This window comes from Caenorhabditis briggsae, assembly GCF_000004555.2.
Source record: "Caenorhabditis briggsae complete genome, chrV, whole genome shotgun sequence".
In the NCBI taxonomy this organism is placed as follows: Eukaryota; Metazoa; Nematoda; class Chromadorea; order Rhabditida; family Rhabditidae; genus Caenorhabditis; species Caenorhabditis briggsae.
Genome location: NC_013488.2, coordinates 17,154,699 through 17,177,633, shown reverse-complemented (window position 1 = coordinate 17,177,633; position 22,935 = coordinate 17,154,699). Strand labels below are relative to the sequence as shown.

At 33.6% G+C, this 22,935-nt stretch overlaps 9 protein-coding genes across 9 annotated transcripts in view; 4 read left to right on the top strand and 5 right to left on the bottom strand.

The window, feature by feature from the left end:
- The window catches only part of CBG18663, a gene marked incomplete at both ends in the record, with an annotated part of 3,060 nt that extends 1,437 nt beyond the window's left edge, over positions 1-1,623 (bottom strand). Inside the window, 2 exons of the mRNA XM_002638400.2 lie at positions 876-1,350; positions 1,499-1,623. Coding sequence (XP_002638446.2) covers positions 876-1,350; positions 1,499-1,623 — 600 coding nt within the window. The remainder of the gene's footprint in view (positions 1-875; positions 1,351-1,498) is intronic.
- Positions 1,624-2,028: 405 nt separating this feature from the next.
- On the bottom strand, positions 2,029-3,056 carry CBG18665 (the record flags this gene model as incomplete). The annotated part of the gene is made up of 4 exons (XM_002638402.1): positions 2,029-2,097; positions 2,578-2,682; positions 2,736-2,838; positions 2,896-3,056. Coding segments are annotated over 4 exons (438 nt in total), but the record flags the coding sequence as incomplete, so codon positions are not given.
- A 485-nt stretch (positions 3,057-3,541) lies between these two features.
- On the top strand, positions 3,542-8,091 carry CBG18666 (the record flags this gene model as incomplete). The annotated part of the gene is made up of 7 exons (XM_045238434.1): positions 3,542-3,578; positions 3,787-3,934; positions 3,992-4,094; positions 4,148-4,236; positions 4,674-4,776; positions 4,829-4,895; positions 7,997-8,091. 7 exons carry the CDS (start codon positions 3,542-3,544, stop codon positions 8,089-8,091), a joined length of 642 nt encoding a protein of 213 aa, XP_045096547.1.
- An 832-nt stretch (positions 8,092-8,923) lies between these two features.
- Positions 8,924-9,799, bottom strand: CBG27311 (the record flags this gene model as incomplete). The annotated part of the gene is made up of 3 exons (XM_045238433.1): positions 8,924-8,941; positions 9,230-9,564; positions 9,613-9,799. The coding sequence occupies 3 exons, from the start codon at positions 9,797-9,799 to the stop codon at positions 8,924-8,926; spliced, it is 540 nt and encodes a 179-aa protein (XP_045100121.1).
- Positions 9,800-10,394: 595 nt separating this feature from the next.
- CBG18668 lies at positions 10,395-11,634 on the top strand (the record flags this gene model as incomplete). Its single annotated transcript, XM_002638405.2, has 6 exons — positions 10,395-10,461; positions 10,865-10,926; positions 10,991-11,064; positions 11,123-11,273; positions 11,320-11,416; positions 11,462-11,634. The coding sequence occupies 6 exons, from the start codon at positions 10,395-10,397 to the stop codon at positions 11,632-11,634; spliced, it is 624 nt and encodes a 207-aa protein (XP_002638451.2).
- On the bottom strand, positions 10,584-12,588 carry CBG18667 (the record flags this gene model as incomplete). The annotated part of the gene is made up of 2 exons (XM_002638404.1): positions 10,584-10,587; positions 12,224-12,588. 2 exons carry the CDS (start codon positions 12,586-12,588, stop codon positions 10,584-10,586), a joined length of 369 nt encoding a protein of 122 aa, XP_002638450.1.
- A 295-nt stretch (positions 12,589-12,883) lies between these two features.
- Positions 12,884-13,549, top strand: CBG18669 (the record flags this gene model as incomplete). The annotated part of the gene is made up of 2 exons (XM_002638406.2): positions 12,884-13,251; positions 13,369-13,549. The coding sequence occupies 2 exons, from the start codon at positions 12,884-12,886 to the stop codon at positions 13,547-13,549; spliced, it is 549 nt and encodes a 182-aa protein (XP_002638452.2).
- A 1,335-nt stretch (positions 13,550-14,884) lies between these two features.
- CBG18670 lies at positions 14,885-17,374 on the top strand (the record flags this gene model as incomplete). Its single annotated transcript, XM_045238432.1, has 3 exons — positions 14,885-14,997; positions 16,220-16,759; positions 17,260-17,374. 3 exons carry the CDS (start codon positions 14,885-14,887, stop codon positions 17,372-17,374), a joined length of 768 nt encoding a protein of 255 aa, XP_045096548.1.
- Positions 17,375-18,179: 805 nt separating this feature from the next.
- On the bottom strand, positions 18,180-19,235 carry Cbr-srz-12 (the record flags this gene model as incomplete). The annotated part of the gene is made up of 3 exons (XM_002638408.1): positions 18,180-18,455; positions 18,513-18,674; positions 18,720-19,235. 3 exons carry the CDS (start codon positions 19,233-19,235, stop codon positions 18,180-18,182), a joined length of 954 nt encoding a protein of 317 aa, XP_002638454.1.
- Between the last annotated feature and the right edge of the window lie 3,700 nt (positions 19,236-22,935).

Here is a 22,935-nt window from a genome sequence, read left to right as displayed (position 1 = left end):
GACAGTCTTTTTTGAAGTCGCCGACAGTGGTTTTTTACGTTTTTTACCTGCCGGACATGAAATTGAAAAAAATCCGGAAAATTTGCCACGTTGGAAATGCGCCCGCTGCCGTGGCCTAGGTTTCTCACTGAAAATCCTCGTCCCCCGGCGACACCTTTTTTTGAATTTTCTTCCTTTTCAACGCCGTTTTTTGGGAATTTCGGTTTTTTTCTTGAATCTTTTCGCAATAATATTCGGAAAATAGATAACTTTTAACACATTTTAATGCAATTAAAATTTTTGGTCGGAGTCCCCCTTTAAATCGGGATATACTAAAAACAAGGCCCCTAAAAGTAAAATCAGCCGTTAAAAATTATTTTCAGTTTGTAAAATGTAGGCGTAGTCTTTAAAAAACAGGCTTACGGCGCCCACACTTAAAAATCAAACTTAGAAAAAATATTCCGTAAAACCTGTATTAGAAGGAACCCTTTAATAGAAGAGTCCCTCTAATAGAAGGGCCCTCTGTGAAAAATGACCCCTCTTTAATTTGAAATCCGAAAATTGAGAAATAGAAAATTCAGAACAATTAATGAAATCCAGACGTTCAGAAATTTAGTAATTCAGAAATTGAAAATCTTAGAAGTTTAGAAAATTCAAAAATTCGAAAAATAATTCTAAAAAAATGAATTAAAATTTCAGAAACATGAAACTTGAAGTTTTCGAAAAGCTTAGAAATTTCTTATTCTGAAAAAATGTATGTGATAAGTGTTTGAGAAATAAAAGTTCGATGAAGAACACTGTATTCAATTCATTCTATATTGCGAGATAAGCAAAATTTTCAACGTTTTTTCAAAACAAAAAACCACTAACGTTTTGTAAAACACATAACTATGCACCTCTTTTCCAGTTTCCATGCATTTCGTCTCCACATGAGCCATCACTTGCTTGTCAGCTCCTCCGAAAAGTTTCGAAAATGATTGCTGATCCATCGTTTCAGTATTCACATTCAAATGTGCTTCCACATGAATTCTTGAATTATACTCGTCGTGAATTATTTTAGAATCTGAGCATCCTCCGGTCTTTCCCAACTTAACATAAAGAATATCCTCCAGGGCTGGGCTGTACTCCAATTGTATCATATTGGCGACTTTAGTATTTTTGGCGATCAAGGATCTCGCCGAATTGAAGAGTTTAAGGGTTTCAGCTCTGGTGGTACTGTAGCTGTAGACGGTGTGGACCAGGAGGGCCAGAATGAGAAGAGCGGATTGCATTTGGTTGATTGATTTCCAAACTAAAGTTTTGACGATTTTGAGTGGCTTTTTTGAGGACAAAATTAAGATAAGATAAGATCTAGTCCACGAAAAAATTTGTCTAAAAAAAATGAAAAAATGACATAGAAATTTTCGAATTTTTGAATTTGCCTTTACGCAGGGGGTCAAAAACCTGAGATTGCCAATATGAACCAATTGGAGTACAATCCGGAACTGGAGAAGGTTATCTATGCGCAGTTGGCACTTACCGGAGGATGTCCAAAGACGCAATATATTTCAACGGATTCTCTCGATATCTATTTTTCTGGTGAAGGCTTGTGGGGAGACAAGTCCCCCTTATAATAGAGGGTGCTTCAAGAACAGAGGTAGCCATTGTGACCACTTATTGTTCGGAGAATCAAACATTTCATAAACATCTTGTGTTCGCTAAAACGTTAGTTTATTTTCTTTGAAAAAAAAGTTAGCTTTCAATTCTATTTCAGTAACGCGCCGGATCTTTATGGACCAGCTGGAAGCAAATGCCCAAAAGGAAGAAAAGCCACGGCTAAGAAATTGTGTGCTCGTGAAAAAAAAACGAATTAAGCAAGGAGTCGATAACTTGAAAATGGAATTTTGACTTGAATAAAAATTCATTAAATGAATAATTGTGTTATTTTTTTTCAGAAATTCAGAGATTCGGAAATCTAGATTTTGAATATTTCAGCTAGATGTTGAAATAAACTTTTAAGAAAATTCTAAACTTTGGACATTCAGAATCAATTGGAAATTTCGAATTTTTTTACTTTATTTTTTTGAATTCTGGAATTTCCGAATTTTTTAAAATTTCGAATTTTGAGCTTCTGAATTTCTGAAATGTTGAATTTGAATTTTCCGAGCCTTCAATTTCCGAAATTTTAAATTTTTGAAAATTTTTAAATTTTTGAAAATTTTTGAATTTTTGAATTTCCGAATCCCATAATTTCCGAATTTAAGATTTTCAAGGTTTTGAATTCTTGAATATTTGAATATTGGAAATTTTTGAATTTTTGAATTTTTGAATTTTTGAATTTTTGAATTTTTGAATTTTTGGAATTTTTGGAATTTTTGGAATTTTTGGAATTTTTGAATTTTTGAATTTTTGAATTTTTGAATTTTTGAATTTTTGAATTTTTGAATTTTTGAATTTTTGAATTTTTGAATTTTTGAATTTTTGATTTTTTGAATTTTTGAATTTTTGAATTTTTGGAATTTTTGAATTTTTGAATTTTTGAATTTTTGAATTTTTGAATTTTTGAATTTTTGAATTTTCGAATTTTCGAATTTTCGAGTTTTCGAAATTTTGAATTACCTGAAACGCATTCAACCATTTATTTGCATAAATGACACCGCCCATCGGATCAACCAGTCCAGTCCATTTTTCATCAAATTTCAATTGAGGGTAGTGATTGGAAATCTGAAAAATAATTTTCAAAAAATTTTTGAAAATTTGAACACTTGAGCTTTTACCTCATTTCCCGGAATCACTTCATGCTCAATGTTCAAATTTTTCAAATGTACAGAAATCTCGTTTACTTGATTTCCAGTAGCCGCCCACAGTAATCCGAGTTTGCTGAAAATTTTGGCGCCAATTTGAATTTTGCAATCCTTCAACAAAAAAAAAACTAACTTCCACAATTTTCTCCCCGTTTTTTCTCCAATGCTTCGGAATTTTTGAATTTTTGAATTTTTGAATTTTTGAATTTTTGAATTTTTGATTTTTTGAATTTTTGAATTTTTGAATTTTTGATTTTTTGAATTTTTGAATTTTTGAATTTTTGATTTTTTGATTTTTTGAATTTTTGAATTTTTGAATTTTTGAATTTTTGAATTTTTGAATTTTTTTTCTAAATGATGACTCCGATCGGAGCTCTCAAAAATTCGGAATATCGGTAAATCAAAAAGATAAGAAATTCCAGAAATACAAAAGTTTTAGTTCAAACTACACTGAATTATTTGTCAAAAATACTAAGTTTCATATTATCATTTTTTCCTGCTGATAAGAGAAAATTAACTAACCAGACTCCACACAAAATCAAACAAACTAGACAGACAAATCGTTTCTACACTTTTCTCTTTTCCCGGTTTTTTTCTCTGCGTCTCTTTTTCGAATCTTGTAGTTTTTCCAATAAAATGAATCTTGTAGCTGATACCTTTTTCTTCTTATCAGTGCAAACTTTTTTCAAATAAATAGCACCAGAAATTTTGACAAGCACATTTTTTCGATTTATTTTCGGAAACTTTTCAAAAATATTTTTTAATAATTCCAGAAAAAAATGGTCACAACTTTTGATGTAGTGGTCGTTGGTGCTGGTATTTTTGGGTCCTGTACTGCATATCATTGTCAAAAACTCGGATTGCAAACGTTGCTCCTGGAACAGGTTGGATTTTCAAAAATTCTGAAACTCGGAAGTTCAAAAATCCAAAAATTCAAAAATTCGAAAATTCAAAAATCAAAAAATTCAAAAAATCGAAAAATTCCGAAATTTCGAAATTCAAAAATGACCTCAAAATTTTCCAGTTCACTCTGGGCCATTCAAATGGATATCACATGGAAAATCACGAATTATTCGTTATGCTCATGCTGCTCCAGAATACGTTCCTCTCGTCGCAGACGCCTACACTCAAATTGAAGCATTGGAGAAAAAACGGGGAGAAAAATTGTGGAAGTTAGTTTTTTTTTTGTTGAAGGATTGCAAAATTCAAATTGGCGCCAAAATTTTCAGCAAACTCGGATTACTGTGGGCGGCTACTGGAAATCAAGTAAACGAGATTTCTGTACATTTGAAAAATTTGAACATTGAGCATGAAGTGATTCCGGGAAATGAGGTAAAAGCTCAAGTGTTCAAATTTTCAAAAATTTTTAGAAAATTATTTTTCAGATTTCCAATCACTACCCTCAATTGAAATTTGATGAAAAATGGACTGGACTGGTTGATCCGATGGGCGGTGTCATTTATGCAAATAAATGGTTGAATGCGTTTCAGGTAATCCAAAATTTCGAAAACTCGAAAATTCGAAAATTCGAAAATTCAAAAATTCAAAAATTCGAAAATTCAAAGATTCGAAAATTCGAAAATTCAAAAATTCAAAAATTCAAAAATTCAAAAATTCAAAAATTCAAAAATCCAAAAATTCAAAAATTCAAAAATTCAAAAATTCAAAAAATCAAAAATTCAAAAATTCAAAAATTCAAAAATTCAAAAATTCAAAAATTCAAAAATTCAAAAAATCAAAAATTCAAAAATTCAAAAATTCAAAAATTCAAAAATTCAAAAATTCAAAAATTCAAAAATTCAAAAATTCAAAAATTCCGAAGCATTGGAGAAAAAACGGGGAGAAAAATTGTGGAAGTTAGTTTTTTTTGTTGAAGGATTGCAAAATTCAAATTGGCGCCAAAATTTTCAGCAAACTCGGATTACTGTGGGCGGCTACTGGAAATCAAGTAAACGAGATTTCTGTACATTTGAAAAATTTGAACATTGAGCATGAAGTGATTCCGGGAAATGAGGTAAAAGCTCAAGTGTTCAAATTTTCAAAATTTTTTGAAAATTATTTTTCAGATTTCCAATCACTACCCTCAATTGAAATTTGATGAAAAATGGACTGGACTGGTTGATCCGATGGGCGGTGTCATTTATGCAAATAAATGGTTGAATGCGTTTCAGGTAATCCAAAATTTCGAAAACTCGAAAATTCGAAAATTCGAAAATTCAAAGATTCGAAAATTCGAAAATTCAAAAATTCAAAAATTCAAAAATTCAAAAATTCAAAAATTCAAAAATTCAAAAATTCGAAAATTCAAAGATTCGAAAATTCGAAAATTCAAAAATTCAAAAATTCAAAAATTCAAAAATTCAAAAATTCAAAAATTCAAAAATTCAAAAATTCGAAAATTCGAAAATTCAAAGATTCGAAAATTCGAAAATTCAAAAATTCAAAAATTCAAAAATTCAAAAATTCAAAAATTCAAAAATCCAAAAATTCAAAAATTCAAAAATTCAAAAATTCAAAAAATCAAAAATTCAAAAAATCAAAAATTCAAAAATTCAAAAATTCAAAAATTCAAAAATTCAAAAATTCAAAAATTCAAAAATTCAAAAATTCAAAAATTCCGAAGCATTGGAGAAAAAACGGGGAGAAAAATTGTGGAAGTTAGTTTTTTTTGTTGAAGGATTGCAAAATTCAAATTGGCGCCAAAATTTAAAATTTTCATATTTCCTTATTTCCGATTTTTTCGCAAAAAAGTGGACAGATAGGTCACTCCGAATCCTCTGCGTCGCTTCAGAACATCACACGATTTTCATAAGTGACCTCTTTTTTGAGACTTTCCTGTTCACCGAAAAAAAGGCCAATAAATGGACAGAGAGGGTCTCTCTTGGTTCTCTGCGTCTCTCCAGAACAGCGAACTATTTTCATAAGGTGACCTCGAATAAAGTAAACATAGCTGTTGCCTCCACTCTCAACATGCTCTCTAACCTCTGTCACACTGTCTGTGTCTCTTTCTCTTGCTTCCTAGTGTCCCCTCTTTTCTGCCCAGCGTTCACTATTAATTCTTCTACACATTGACTGGTATCTGATTTTCCGCCGGTCTATTTTTTTTAATTGATTTTACTGAATATTCCTAGAAATTCGGCAATGGAGTTTTGCTGAAAAAAGGTGAGATTTTGGTTAGAGAAATAAAAGAACTCAAATAGAGTTGGATATAATTTAGGCTAAAAGATTGCGAAATCTTAAGAAAAATTCGAAAAGTTCAGAAATTCAGAATATCGTAAATTCAGAAATTCGAAAAAATTAGAAATTCAAAAAATTGGAAATTCAGTATATCGGAAATTCAGAAATTCGAAAAATATAGAAATTCAAAATATTGGAAACTCAGAAAATCAATAATTGAAAAATTCAGAAATTTCGAAAAAATGTCAAAAGAAAATCCGAGAAGTTTAATCAGAAATCTCAAAAATTGAAATATTCAAAAAAGCCGAAAATGCAATTCCGAAAGTAAATAAAAAAAACCTAAAAATCCGAACAATCCAAAAGAATCTGAAATTTTGAAAATTCTGATAATTTGGGAAATATTTCATCATTCTTTTGGCTCCTGAATTTTCTGCATTTTTGTATAGTGGTTTTTGCGCACCAAATGAGCATTGCTCACTTCATATTTGTATTTTTCTGCTTTTTTTCATTCTCATCTACCGTACTCCAAATAATGATAGGTTCACACTGGGTATCTCTCAAAAAATCGAAAAAATTGTACTTTACAAGAACGATGTCTAGAAGTACGCAATAATTTTTCCGGCGAATAGAAGTCTCATTTTGAATGGCTTTATTAATGACATCGTTTTTTAAAAGTTCAACTTTTTCGATTTTTTGAGAGATTCCCAGTGTGAACCTCTCATTATTTGGAGTATGCTAGATGAGAATGGACAAAAAAGCAGGAAAACACAAAATTGAAATGAGCAATGCTCATCTGGTGCGCAAAAACCACTATACAAAAATGCAGAACAGTTCTGAAACGTCGGGTTCTGAACTGTCTGGTTCTGAACTGTCAGGTTCTGAAACGTCGTGGTTCCGAAACGTCGGGTTCTGAAACGTTCAGGAGCCAATTCTCCACAAAACCAGTGCACCAAAACCATTAGCAAATATATAGATTGAGAACCAAACTGGCATGGATAATAGAGAACCTGGAATATTTTTAATTTTTGAAAAAAACTTCAAAACGTTTTTTCTCACATTTAAATATTTGAAAGTGCTCCCCGGCATTTGGATCCGTCGTAAAATGGCTGTAAAAATTAAAAAGGCACGAGAGTCCTATGAAAATGTTGAAAATCTGAAATTAATTATTTAATTTTCACAAATTTTTTAAAATTTAGTTACCCCTATAATAGACCATAGTTTCTGGGCCCACAATCCAAGGGTACATCGAAAAAGAGTACATCGAGGGTACATCGAGTTCTTAGGGTACATTGGTTCTGAGGGCACATGGGATCTTAGACTGAAAGGCGTTTCAGCCTAAGCCTATAATTTTGAGCAGAAATCAAAATAGTATGGATAAAAATATTGATTTACTTTTTTGTCCACCTACATGTAGCGAGCAATCCTATGTACCCTTGGAACCAATGTACCCTAAGAGCTCGATGTACCTTTTTCGATGTACCCTTGGATACTGGGCCTAGTTTCAGAAATTTTTGTGTGATTCGAGAGATAATTGCAACAGTTGTGTACAACAAAATTAAGTTGTAAACGCTAAATAAATATAGAGGGATAGCAACGTGGCCGAGATTATCAACATCTTTTGCGTAGCGATTTCTGGAAAATAAAGTAGAAAACCATTTTGAGAAAATTTTCTCAAGTGTACTCACAGATCAACAACTACAAAAACCCATTCAATTGCCCCAGAAATGGAGAAAAGAAAAACCACGCAGTAGAGATAGTCCTTTAAAATTAAAATTCAATTTCAAAAATTCAGAATTCCAAAAAAACATTCACTTCATTATCGATAATCTGAAAATAACGAATTTCAACATGTTCAGAAATTTCTGAACGTTTTCGATTTCTGAAAAATTTCTTGGAAATCTTTGCAATTTCGCTTCGCCAATTAATAAAATAACAAAAATGAAGTTTACTTCTGATATTAAGATTGTGAGAATCTTAGATTTTAGAATTCCTAAAATTAAAGCCATCACCGAAAAATGTTGAAATTTTTTTTTCAATTTAATTTTTCAATTTTTCAGTTTGGCTGGTCGATTTGTCGCAATTCCATGACCTCTCACAACTGACGAACTGCCTTCAGAGTAACCGAACTCTCGATGGAATGACATTTGTTTAAACAATATGCCCTTTTCTCTCATCACATTTTTTCTATTATTTTGTCTCTATACCTCATTCCTGAAACAATAATTTCGTGTGAATTCTTTTTGAATTTATGTCAAAGATCCTCTCTCCTCCGTCTTGCGCTCTCCACTTTTTGATTCTTACAAAAATGTTTGTTGAACACCCAACCTCCAACAGAATTCCTGATAATCCCCACGGTGGGACTCCACCCCCCTTCCTTCTTCTTGTTCTCGTTTCTTATATTGACCGATCCCTTTTATTTCACACAAATTTTATTTTATTGTTGTTGCAAATACATTGCAATTATGTAATTATGTTATTCTTGACAAGTTTTCGATTTCAGAAATCTTTAAAAAATGCTGACATTCTAGAAATCGGGAATTCCAGAAAGTTTGAAATTTTGCCAATCAAATTTCAAAAATCAGAAATTTCAAACTTTTGAAAAAATGTTAAAATAAAAAATTGGAACTTGTGTGAACAAATTCTATAATTTTTTTTCAAATTTCAGCAAATCCCCGATTCTCGCTGGTCCTCCAGGAACTCTATGCTCTGAAAACCGAACCGCCGATTCCAATCGGTTGTGTTCTCTGGAAACTTCTAGAAAATCTGGAAAATATGTTCGAAAAGGAGTAGGCCAGTGAGTAGGAAAAGCAATCGACAGGAAAATTAATAGTTGGTTCGGATGGAATTAAATTATCACGAAAGAATCGAATGAACAAAAATTTACTTGTATTTGGTTGAATGAAGTGTTTGGTTGAATCTTCAAACGAAATGCGAACATACTGGAGAGCTTATCACTTCGGTTGTTGTGGATATCGGGTAAGTATTCAAAGTTGTTTGAAAATCTGGAATTTCATTTTCAAAATCTGGAATTTCAGTCTAAAGCTGATAAGTTTTATCTAAATCTCATTAGGTTTTAGCACAGTTCCAGGAAATTTAGAAAATCGGATTTTTTAAAAACCTGAATTTCGAAAAATGTTGAAACCTTCTCTATTCCAGAAATATAAGAAAATGCTGAAATTTCTAAAAATATGAAATTCCTGAAACTTCGAAAACCTGCCACCCAAATTTCGAATTTCAGAAAATTCTCAATTCTCGCTGGTCCTCCAGGAACTCGATGCCATTCGGCCCACATTGTGTTTCCTCTTGACAATATTTGTTTCATCAATTTGCACAATGGTACCGACTCCCCCGATTTGGATGGTTGGATTGTTGAAGTTCTCGGCCATCACATCACGAATCCATTGACCCCATTGCACGCATGTGTTTGGGTCTACCTCAACATTACGTGCCATTTCCTCGACTTTCATGGAAGAGGTGACGTAGAGGAAGGAGAAAAGGAAACGCTTTTTGCGATCGCAGTGTAGACCTTCGAAAAATGTGTCTTTCAACAGGCCTACTTTGACGAAAAGGCGTGAAGCTTTGCATTTTCTTTTGTTACATTCGAACTTGAATCGAATGGGTTCACCTGAATGGATTTTAATTATTTTATCGCAATTTTCGTCTTTCGACTAACCACTCTCACTGATCTCATGAGTGATGCGTCTCGGTTCATGACAGTTCGGACAAGGACAATTTTTCCAGAAGAGACCTCTTGCGGCGAGATAATCGTCAAACTCGTCCTTGGTCATCGATGCCACTTCGGGCCATCCAGAGAATAAATTGAAGCTTCTAAGGCTTAAAAGAGCAGCCTGAGCAGACATTTTGACGAACTAGTTCAACTATTTTAGGAGAAGTAACTCGACTAAAACGTAAACAACAACAACAACTTTGAAATGAGCAATATACTGTTTTTAGCTTTTACCATTTTTACCTAAGCCTAGAAAATTGAGGACAAATTCGCAGCTCCTCCGTTAAAACTATTGCCATTTCTGAAATAGGCTTAGGCTTCCAGGAAAGAAATCTGCAAATTCAGAAGAAATTCTAAGTGAAAACGAAAAAAATAAATTGAAATGTTTGAAAAAAATGAAAAAAAACTGCTAAAAAATTTTTGATGGCATCAGAAAATCCGAGAATTATATTTTGAAAGCTATTTTTTGGAAATTTTCGGCAAAAAAAATTTTTTTCAGAAAAAAATTTTTTTTTTGATGGAAAATTTTTTGTGTCCTAACAACTTAAAAACATCATAGAAATAATCAGCAATCATTTTTATGTCGAAAAAAGTGATAAAATCGCGAAAAAAAGTGACCCCTACCAACTAGTATAGCGCCTGCCGGGGAGCTCTTTTATTATTTTAAATGTAAGAAACTTTTCAATATATTCTCTGAAATTCGGAATGTTTCAGGTACTCTATTATCTATGCCAATTTGGTTTTTCTTAATATATTTGCTAATGGTTTTGGTGCATTGGTTTTGTGGAAAATCAGGTGAGCAATTTCGGAATTTTGAAACTAAAATTTTCTCCCCAAATTTAAATATTTTCAACAATATGAAACGTGACTATTATGGAGATGAAATGTACTTGGTGATCTATGGTGGAGATGAGAGTTCAACTAAAAAAAATGGAATTTAACTAAATGTTGATATTTTAAATGAACTTTTCAGAAGTTATTTTCATTGTTCACGGAAATTCAAAATTTATAGCAATTCATTTTTTGCGTGGGCTCTAAAAACTGATTTTTAAAAAAGTTTCAAAACCAAAAAATTTTTTATATGTTTTTCTTTCGCGTGCTCTATCCTCAATTTTTCAAATAGATTGCCAAAAATCAAAATTTTCCAACCAAAACTATTTCCAAAAAAAAATGTCGGAAATATCAAAATCGATTGCAGACGAACAATCAGATATTTTAATGAAAAATGTGTTGGGAAAATCGAAAAAATGGAATAATAAAGTGAATTTTTGAAAATTTCGAACTTTTGAGAATTAATTTCAATTTCAAACATCAATTTTTGAAGGACTATCTCAGTAACATGGCATTTCTCTTCTTTATTTCTTTGGCAATTGAATGGGTTTTTGTAGTTGTTGATCTGTTAGTAAAGTTGAGAAAAATTTTCTCAAGAACTTGTTTTTTTAATATCATCCTCCAGAATTCGCCACGCAAAAGATGTTGATAATCTCTGCCACGTCGCTATCCCTCTGATGTTTTTCATGATTTACAACTGTATTTTGTGGTTCACAACTATTGCAATTACCTCTCGAATCACACAAGGATTTCTAAAAATATGGTCTATTTTAGCGGTAAATAACGTTTTTGGTTTTGCGAAAATCAACAAATTATTTTCAGATTTTCAACATTTTCATTGGATTCGGCTGTCTTTTTCATTTTTACAACCATTTTACCACGGATCCAAATGCCGGGAAGCACTTTTATTATTTTAAATGTAAGAAAATTTTCAATATATTCTCTGAAATTCGGAATGTTCCAGGTACTCTTATATCTATGCCAATTTGGTTTTCTTTTTATATATTTGCTAATGGTTTTGGTGCATTGGTTTTGTGGAAAATTAGGCAAGTAACTAACTGGAATTTTGAGAAAAAAGTTTTTTTTTCGAATACCGTAAACACTCTAATAGAACGTCACCCGATCCGTCAAATTTGAGCCCATGTATCTCATTTTCTGTGAGAGGTATCAAAAAGTGGTTAAAGGTGGGGAGACAAGAAAAAAAATAATGTTCTCGAAATTCCGTCTGAATATGCCCCTCGAGGAGTTGAGCTAGCATGGGCGAGGATTGAGAGTGCGGCGCCGCTACCGACTGAGCCACGCGGGCAAAAAGGCAGCCGGCGCCCGATTGCATACATAAAGGCGAGGACGCCGGCTGTACGCAGAGTGGCATTAAGCGTTGTACACCGTCACGGTAGAATGCACACTCTAGCTACAAAAAACTGCGAAAAATCTCCTGTCCCCCCACCTTTAACTGATAAAATGTTGTTGATATCATGGTGTGTACTGTATTTTTCTCCCCAAAGTTAAACATTTTCAGCTTGGTGATCTATGGTGGAGATGAGAGTTCAACTAAAAAAATGGAATTTAACTAATTTCTGGTTTTTCGCATAAATTTTTGAAAAGTTTTCTTGTTAACGGAAATTCAAAATTTGTAGCAATTCATTTTTTGCGTGGGCTCGGAAAAACTGAAATTCCAGATTTTGAAAATGAAATTCCAAAATTTCAAATCACGTGAAACACGTACCCGATATCAAACACAGCCGAAGTGATAAGCTCTCCATCCCTTTCGCATCTCGTCTCTACACAAGCGATTTCCATACTTTCGGAGTTCGATGCCACGTGGAGTTGAAATCCCTTCCAATTTCTGATATTCAATCCAAAAACGAAACCATCCTCATATTCCCCAGATTTGTCTGGACATCCTCCAGAAGATTCCAATTTTCCCAGAATCTTCTTTTCCCATTTTGGATTATAAGCCAATTTATTCATATTGGCTGTAGAGAACTCGTTGGCGTATCGCCTTCTGATGGCGTTGATCTCATTGGTGCATCTTGGAAGGTTACTGTAGGCGGTGGACATTAGTAGGAGGAGCAGGATGAGCGATTTCATAATTCGAATTTGGCGGGAAGTTCAAATTTTCAAAGAGAATTCTGTCAGGCTTATATAGTGGAGTTCGATCAAGATAAGAGATCGTTATTAGTGGAAAAACACTGAAAACTTGGAAGAAAAAAAAACAGGCTGAAACCTCTAAAAGTTAGAAATAACTATCTCTTGTCTTAATCTGATTTTTTGAGCTTATTTTTTTGGTGTTTTTTCACTGATAACGATCTCTTATCTTGTTCAAACCCCACTATATAAGCTTGACAGAATCCCCTTCAAAATTTGAGTTCCCCGCCAAATTCAAATGATGAAATTGCTCATCCTGCTCCTCCTACTGGTGTCCATCGCCTACAGTAACCGCCAGAGTTGCGCCGATGAGATCAACGCCCTCAGAAGCAGATACGCCAACGAGTTATCCATAGCAAATATGAATAAATTGATTTACAATCCGAAATTGGAAACGAAGATTCTTGAAAAGTTGGAATCTTCTGGAGGATGTCCAGACAAGTCTGTGGAATATGGGGATGGATATATTTTTGGATTTAATGTCAAAAATTCGAAGGCACTTATATTCCACGTAGCATCGAATGCTGGTAGTATGGAAGTCGCTTGTGTTCATACGAAATGCGAACACACTGGAGAGTCCATCACTACGACTGTTTTGGATTTTGGGTGAGTGTTTAACGCAGTTAAAAAATCTTGAATTTCATTTAAAACATCTCAATTTTTAGTCTTAAACTGATCAAACTTTTGAAAAATGTCACAATTGTCCACCAGATCAAATTTCAGAAAATCCCCAATTCTCGCTGGTCCTCCAGGAATTCGATGCTCCGAAAATCGAACCGCCGATTCTAATGGATTGTGTTCCCCGGAAAATTCTGGAAAATCTGGAAAATATGTTCGAAAAGGATGGGTTGCTGATTTTAGTAGGGGACTGTACCAACTTTTCCGTGCGCTTAGATTCGGATGAAGAACGTCAACCAAAAAAGGATTGAACTCAAATTTAATTGTATTTTATGAATGTGTGAAAAATGAAGTTTTTTTTGAAATTCGTCTATTTTTTAAAGTTTTTTTTTTTGCTTTGAATTTCTGAATATTTGAATTTTTTAGTTTCAAAAATTTCAATTTATTTTTACATCTATGTAGTTTGATCCCTCTTGCTTGAAAATTTGATAGAACAAATTTTCCAACTGTCTTCTTAAAGGAGGCCAGACATGAAAAATCTCAAAGTTCTAGTTTTTTGATATATGACACAGTATAGTCAGAAAATATGTATGGTCACCCAACCATAACTCCATGTTGCCGTACAAGCGAGATCGCGAACGTTCTACAAAGCGGCGGCAGACGGTAGGCGCCGTTTGGCGTAGAGGTGAACGCGCTTGTCTATCGGTCGCGCTTCGCGGGTTCGATTCCCACCTGTCCTTTTTCGTTTTTTCTTCTGTTTTCATGCGGCGACATCATGGAATGACAGAATACAAAAAGTCTGGAATTATCCCCTAACATTGAAGAAATCTAGTGTGTACTAAAAAAAATAAATGCTCGTCAAGTAGCGCGCATTGGTCGCAATCGCACGACTTTCCGTCTGATTGCATGATCTCGCCCCAAGAAAACCCCGTAGACTTTCGTGTCTGGTCTCCTTTAAAAAATCATATTTCTTTCCAAAAAAATGCACTCTTTGAATTAAAATAATCTATCTGTGTACTTGCACTTTTTGTGCGTTTAATCGATTTTTTTTTCGTGAAAAATGTCAGCAAATTTATTTATGAAATTTTCAGGTTTCGCCTTTTTTTCATATCTGAAAAAAATTTAGAACAAAAAAAATCTAGAATTATCGGATTTTTAGACTTTCCAGAAAAATTCATAAAAATTAAAACTTTTTGAATTTTTATTTGGAAATTCGGAATTTTTGCCGAATTTTCGATTTTTATGCATTACTCTGACGTCATCAATCATTTTACCTTCCTGTTTCATACCGGTATATTCTCATTGATAAATTGTTTTTATCTATCGAGGCCATCTTCTTTTTTTCCCCAGACTCAAGGTCGCCCTTTCTGGCTAAGTTTTTGCCAATTTCTTATCGTTTTTCTCTCATTTTTCGTATTTTTTTCCCAGTTTTGCTAACGGTTTTTTCTCTTTTTTTTTTGCATAATCTTTTTATTCATTCAGCCGTTTTCTAGAATTATATACTTCTGAAAAAATTGATTTTTTTTATATAATAGATTTTTTTGAAACTATCTTTTTCAAATCTTAATTATTACGAAATACCTCAATTATGACTTTCTAAGACCAATTTTTTCAGGTAATTATGGAATCTTCTTATTTCGATACTAACTATGAGGATGATGAAAATTTCAAACTGATGAAGCTACCTGATGTTGCTTTACATGATGTTATTAAATTCTGGAGCGCAGTGGATGTGTAAGTTTTTTAAAATTTATTATCAAGAATTTTTTGTCGAGTTTTCGAATTACCGTAAACACTCTAATAGAACGCCACCCGGACCGTCCACTTTGAGCCTATATATTTAACTTCTTTGGCAAGATATCGAAAAGTTGTCAACTGATAAAATGTTTATCATGTTATCAGCAACATTTTACTTGTTAACTACTTTTTGATATCTCTCACAGAAAATGAGATACACGAGCTCAAGTTTGACGTTCGGGTGGCGTTCTATTAGAGTGTTTACAGTATTTTGAAAATCTTTGGAAAACAAAAATTCTAATTTTCTCGAATTTTTATTAAAGTATTTCAAATTTGCTGCACTTTTCTGATTTTACTGTGAGTTTGAGAATGTTTTTTTTTCGATTTTCTGGGAAAATTGAATGTTTTGGGATTTTTTTTTTTGAAAAACGTATTTCTGAATTTTAACTTTCTGGGAATTTGTGAAAATATTTTGAATATTGTCATAAAAACTGATTACCAAATATTCACATTTTCAGTTCTAATTTTCTGGAAATTTGAGTTTTAAATTTAAGTTATTTTTAGAAAAAAATTTGAGTTATTTTTAGAAAAATTTTGAATTTTTGTTTTTCAGCAAATTTAAGATTTTCTGAAGGGTTTTTTTTTCAGAAATCCAGAAATTCAAAATACCAGAATTTAAGAATTCCAGAAATTTAGAATTCCAAAATTTGAAAATTCCAGAAATTCGAAAATCCAGGAATCTAGAAATCAAAAAATTCAGATATTCAGAAACCCAGAAACCCAGAAATCTAGAATTCGAGAAATCCGAAATTCCAGAGAATCGAAATTCCACAAATCCATAAATCCAGAAGTTCAGGATTCCAGATATTCAGAATTTCAGAAATCTAGGATTCCAGACACCCAGAATACCAGAAATTCAGAAGTCCAGAACTCCAGAAATCCAAAATCTCAGGAATTCAGAATTCCAGAAATTCAAAAATACAAATTTCAGATTCAATTTCTCCCATTGCTCCAAAAGAAGCTCCAAAAGGCTTCGTCGAGTGAAATCCAAAAAGTTCTCAGTGACCCTAAATTTCTCTTTGGACACAATTGGTTTCGACAATTCCCATTTCTTCCGGTCCTACGAAAAGAATTGGATGTGGAAATATCAAAAATGGGAATTTCGAAATTACGGAGAAATTCAAATTCCCACAATTTTCGAAAACAAAAATGTCATTAGTTTTTGGAACAATGTGCATTATGGGCTCAAGGATATGTTCATTCATTTGAACGAAATCTTAAATTGCTCAGTTTTATCGATTGAATCAGATGAGAGAACTCCAGATGAGGCGTTGATGATGGCTCTTGAATTTTTGAGCTGGAAAAATCAAACTTCGATTCGAAAATTGGAAATTGGAAGTTTCGAATGTGATCTTAAAGAAATTCTTGAAGCTATAGAGGTCACAGAAACCCTGAAAATCACCTCTGAATTCGAAATACATCCCGGAGATTTTGAATTTTATTCAAAATCTGCTACTATTAAAAATTCGTGGTGGATCGAGAACTTGGAACCCTTCAAAAACTGTGTGGAAATTGAATTATCGGAATCTGAAATTTCCAATCAATCAATTATCGATTTTTATGGAGAATGGACTGCTGGAAGCTATAGTAATCTTAGATGGTTATCGGTGAAGAGTGAAAACTTGAACGAGGACTTGAAATTGAATGGAGTCCCTTTTTTGAAGGATCAAAAGGATTTGAGAACCAGTATAGAAAAATTGTGAGTTTTAGAAAAATTCAAAAATTCAAAAATTCAAAAATTCAAAAATTCAAAAATTCAAAAATTCAAAAATTCAAAAATTCAAAAATTCAAAAATTCAAAAATTCGAAAACTCAAAAATTCAAAAATTCAAAAATTCAAAAATTCAAAAATTCAAAAATTCAAAAATTCAAAAATTCAAAAATTCAAAAATTCAAAAATTCAAAAATTCAAAAATTCAAAAATTCAAAAATTCAAAAATTCAAAACTTCAAAAATTCAAAAATTCAAAAATTCAAAAATTCAAAAATTCAAAAATTCAAAAATTCAAAAATTCAAAAAATCAGAAGGTGCAAAATTTTTTCGATTTTTCTGATTTTCTCTGGTTAATTTTCTTACTTAATTTTCTTAATTTTCTTGAAATTTGGGAGTTTTCCGAATTTTTCGCGCAATTGGGATTTTTCTGAAGTTTCTAAAATTCTCAGATTTTTTTACAATATTAAAAAATATCCTTTTTTTTAGAATCGGTGACAATATCCGCGCAATTTACGGTTCGGTGATGGTTTCCAAAAAAGATGGAACTCCTGCATTTCTTCGATTTTATGAAAAAGAAGGACGTTTTGAATTGCTTATTTGAACTTTTTTTTTTGATTTTTTCGATTTGAAATTTTACTTTTCTAATTTTCATTTTAATTTCGATTTTCTAGTTTGTTTATTATCAGTTAATCACTTTTTGATATCTCTTATAGGAGCCAAGGTAATGGAGCGAAAACTCATGGTTTCTAATTTTTTTCAATATCTGGAAAATTGGGAATTGAAAAAAAAGGACCTAAATAAAACTTATGGTCTGGAAAATGGTACTTTCATCACATGAATTTCGTAAAGTCCAAAGATTAACGAATTTCACATCATATATATATATATATTTCCAAAACTAGTTACATATTTCTCGAAATTCCAGAAATAGGACAGGTGAAATTTCATCGTTTCATCGGCTCAATACTTCCCATTTTTGCCTTTCCTACTCCTAAATATGAACGAAACGCTTGTTTGCTCACCTAAGTACTATTATAATTGCAATGGTATACCGATTGCATGGATGAAGTGGTTTGTGCCAATTGTTTTATGTAGAGCTTTCGAGAGTACTCTAAACTGTCCTGGAATTCTCTAGAATGTTTTGCAGTCAAAAAAAACACGGCAACCAAATTTACAGTAGGTCACAGAATTTGAGTTAATCACGAAAAAATGTTACAAAAAATTTCTGTTGCGAAGCTTTCAGCTCAATTTTTTGTGGGCAGCACATAGATAGGCCTGAAAACCGTTTTTGAGAATTCCCTGAAGTTTTAGTGAGTTTCAACATAATTTTGATTTTTTGTGAAAATTGGAAAAAAAATTCGTCTAGGCAAAAAGATTTCAAAAGTGATCAAAAATACACAAAATGATCATTGCTGAGTTGTTTCCATATTCTCCATATAGTTTAAAGGAACATTCGGGTCCACTGCATTTGATTTACAACAATTCGGTTTCAGCGATTTCCATAAAGTCATCACATTTCTCCTATTACATCCAAGATAAGTGATTTGAGTAATTGTTGGCATTAAAAACGTGTCGATAACTTTTGTAAGACCAAATGCCCATTCAAGTGACATATACTTCGAATCAACAGTTTCATTGGCTTTAGTCGTGATTACAAATATTAGAGCAATTGTTAGGAAAACCTGAAATTTTAGTACATTTCAAAACGTTTTTTTTTTTGAAAACAGATAGTTCCATACCATTTGTTTTGCTACAACAACTACCAATTGCAATGCAACATATATTTGAGGTCTATTGACTTTTGCAGATGCCAAATTTGTCAGTTTACTGATACTAATTAAAATTGGAATGTATAATAAAGCAGATGCAGTTAAAAATACCTGGATAGAACCATTATATACCTGAAAATTCATTTAACTTTTCATGTTTAAAAAATAATTGCTCACGTAGCTAATTGAATAATCCTCGTTTTTAAATACATGTACCAATTCCAAAACTGAAATGGAATAAGCAATTATTAAAATCCACTTCATAGTTCTTTTTGAAAAGTTCAAGTATTTCTCGGTACTCGGATAGAAATAAATGAAAAATCGTTGAATTGCCAATAATCCCAGTAGAAATTGGTTGACTTCTGTTACACATGCAAATGGTACAACACTGATCATGATAAGAAGAATAGTCATATTTTCATGTTTGTAGAAGTATAACAAAATTCCGAGTGGCATCAAGCACCAAAATGCCGTAGTCAGATATTTGTTAATTACGTGAAAATGGTCAATAATTTGAAAAATTGCAGTTTCCTGGTCTCGCGATTTATTCAGTTTGTACACTTTTGAATAAATCACGAAGATTGGTAAAACTGTGATACCATAGACAAATAGAAATAAGAGCATATCTTTTAAACCGTTTTTATGATCAGGATCCATAGTGCTCAATATTTTTCCACTGTCACTTAAATTCATTTCTCCTGAAACAAAAAGAGCTAAGATTGAATAGTGAATATGAAGGCGGAAATAACCAAGGTGATAAACTTCTTATCAGGTTTCTATCTGAAATCGTTGGGAAAGCAGCTGGAATTTTTCATTTCTTATCCAATTTTTTTATTCAGATATCATGGTTCTATTAGGTTGTTTGGAAAGTTCCTGTCATTTTTGATCTACTGTTTTAAACTTGGTTTTTAACGACGGGGTAAAAGTGAGGGAGCTATCGTTTCATCAGTATATTAGTGGGGTCTAATAGTGTCTAGACCAAAACGGAGATCATTCTCTTCTTTTCGCGTAGTGAGATATGCTTAAAGGGGGACTCCGACCAAAAATTTTTATTGCATTAAAATGTTTGAACAATTGTCTATTTTCCTAATATTATAGCGAAAAAATTCGAAAAAAATCCGAAATCCCCGAAAAATGCTGTTAAAAGCGAAAAATTTTCAAAAAAAAAGTTGCTAGGAGGGACGAGGATTTGAATTCCCGCGCAGTGAAAAACCTAGGCCACAGCGCCTGACAACCGTTTTTTCAAGTGGCCGACAGTGGTTTTTTACATTTTTAACCTGCCGGACATGAACACCGTAAAAATCCGGAAAAATTTCCATGTCAGAAAGGAGCTATGATGCCGTGGCCTAGGTTTCTCACTGCGCGGGAATTCAAATCCTTTTTTTTTTAACACCGTTTTTCGGGGATTTAGGATTTTTTTTTGAATTTTTTCGCAATAATATTAGGAAAATACATATTTTTGAAACATTTTAGGGCAATAAAAATTTTTGGTCGGAGTCCCCCTTTAACGTTTTCGCCTCTGACAATTTCCATTTTTGGACGACCATTTTATTTTTGTTTCCATCTGAGCGGAAAATTGCTGGAATCAAGCTCCGATTAGTGGATGTTTTTAACGAAGATGCACCCTTTCAAACTATCATTACACCCCGGCTTTATCTATTTGAAAAAGGGGAATTCTCGTTTGACGAAAACCCCCCTTCAAAAAGGAAAACAGGCTTAGGTTTGGATCCATTAAAAAACGGGATCTAAAGGGACCCGTCTCAAACTGTGCGGGATATATCAAGTACATCAGTGACAAGCTTTTCGTAAAAAAACCATGAATTGGAAACTCTCGGTAAAGTCAAAGAAAAAATGGAAAGATATGGATCACACCTTTTCGCTCAACGCAACTTCGTTTCACGTGTGGGCACCTGTCTGAATCTTCTCATCCTGCGCTGCACATATGAATGTTGGAATCAAACCATTGCTAGTGGTGATAATGCATGATTACATGATGGGTAATGCATGATTACAATAAGCGACATGCCAAGTGAGATCACAAAGGCACTCAACCACCAGACGTCCCAAAACGTGAAATTCATGTTAAAAATGGGATACTGTCGGTAATGTGGTCTACCAAGAAGTGGAGTAATGGGAGCTGCCAGGTAATGGTGTCAATTTGAAGACTGGTACCTATTCTTGTCAAGCGACATAACTCAGACTCCATGTGTATCTCTGTTGGAGAGAAAAACAAAGATTAATTTTCAACGATTAAAATCCGTAACCTCATGCGTTAAGGAAAACCCAGGCCGATCTCGCTGAATGTGGCTGGACAATTCTGCCTTATCCACCGTGTAGCCCGAACCTTGTTTTCTCAGACTACCACCTATGCAGCCATTTCTAACGCCATCTTGATTGAAAAAAATTCACCTCAAAACAGGATATCAAAAAGGGGTTGGCTTGGGTTTTGATTCGCTGTGACCGGAGTTGTGGGAGCAAGGCACCCACAATTTAGTGGGGCGTTGGCAGATAGTCATTGATAACAATGGTCATTACCTTCAATTTATACGACATCGTTTTGACCTGTTTTACTTTGAATGTATCTGGCACTAAAAATGACGGGAACTTTCCAAACAACCTAATAATAAATCATCATTCTTATCTTCCTTATATATAAAACGCTAGAGATGTCTGTCGGTCCTGGTGTCACGCTGTGGACTTTTGAAAAACTTGAAAAATGAGTATAGTTACGTGACCCTTAAAGAAAACGTGAGAAGCGAAGCGATGAACCAGTAAAAAGTGAATCGCGCCGAAGGCGCACCAGCTAGCTGGTAATAAACAAATAAAGTTGTGACTCTTTGTCTATATCTCTGTCAGTTTGTCCGCGTGCCGTCCCAGATATAGATCAGTGAGATCTATTCACGATCAGGACGGTCTTTCGAGTATGTTGTACAGAGTTAATAATTGACGACTTTATTATGACAGAGGGTTCAATGATGGAGTTCTGAGTCGGTGATCCATTGGACGATCTGTGGTTCAGAATCGGTGTCGGATCGGTCGGCAGGAGATGATGTAGCTTCAGTCGTTTTGGCTGCTCCGGTGTGGGTGATACATCATGAGTTGATCCTCATCAGAAGTTGGAACTGATCAGAGATTTATACTTCTCAGGAGATGATACTGATTGTTTGGCTCCATCCGAACATAAGAATGAAATCTAGAAGAATTTCTGAATAAAGGGGCCGACGTCAATGACTTCCATAAACTGTTCATTGCTGAGTTGTTTCGATATTCAATGTTCCTAACATTTGAGCTATTAGATAGTATTAAAGTTGACTTCGGAAAAACCAAAAAATCAATTGATTCAAGATATACACCAACTGTACTGGCATTCCAATTATTCAAAGTAATGGACACTGTTTTAATGCCAATAATCACTTAAAGGTGGGGAGACAGGAGATTTTTCGTAGGATTTTTGTAGCTAGGGTATGCATTCTACCGTGACGGTGTACAACGCTTAATGTCACTCTGCGTACAGCGGTCGTCCTCACCTTTATGAATGCAATCCGGTGCCGGCTGCCTCTTTGCCCGCGTGGCTCAGTCGATAGCGGCGCCGCACCGTCGATACTTGTCTCGACAAGTTCAACTCCTCGAGGGACATATTTAAACGGAATTTCGAGAACATTTTTTTTTCATATCCCCCACCTTTAAATTACATATCTTGTTTGTAATACAGGGCGGGGCAAAAGTCTGGTAACCAAAGTTTGACGCAAACTGGCGCGCGCGGACGTAATTTTCGTGCATTGATTTTATGCTCATATTTTTCTTCGTCTCTTCATTAGTAGATGTGCAAAGTTTCATATTCCTCAAATCTCAATTTTTACAAAGATGGCACTACTTTCTGTACGCCTTCTTTGGGTTTTTCCTGTTTTTGGCTGATCCTTGTAAGCAAGCCAGTGGGCCAGGAATACCACTTCTAGAGAAAATCATGATGCCTAACTAGTAAGTCATCGTGCTATAAAGCTCGCAAAATTGAACTAACCAAAAAGATGTAGAACCTGCTCACACGGAAAAACGTGTTCAGCAAAAAGTGCTAAAACCAAAAGTTCCAACTTCATCCCCGATAAGGCAAGGCTTGTCTCGAGTCAGACGACAATCCGATGGGAATTTTGGTGCTTGAAACTTTTAGACCATATGTTCAAGTTTATTTTCACATGTTTCTGGGTGCTCTCAAAAATTTTTATCGCGGCATGAGACAGTTTGGCCACAGACCACCCCCGTGCCGCCAAAGACGCTACCCAAAGAAGTTGAGTCCCGCGATCTGAAACAGAGGTGCCAGAAACAAACAACTATAATTTAATTTAGTTACAAATCTCTTTGATAAAGTACTATCAAAATTTGACCCGGATTGGACTAT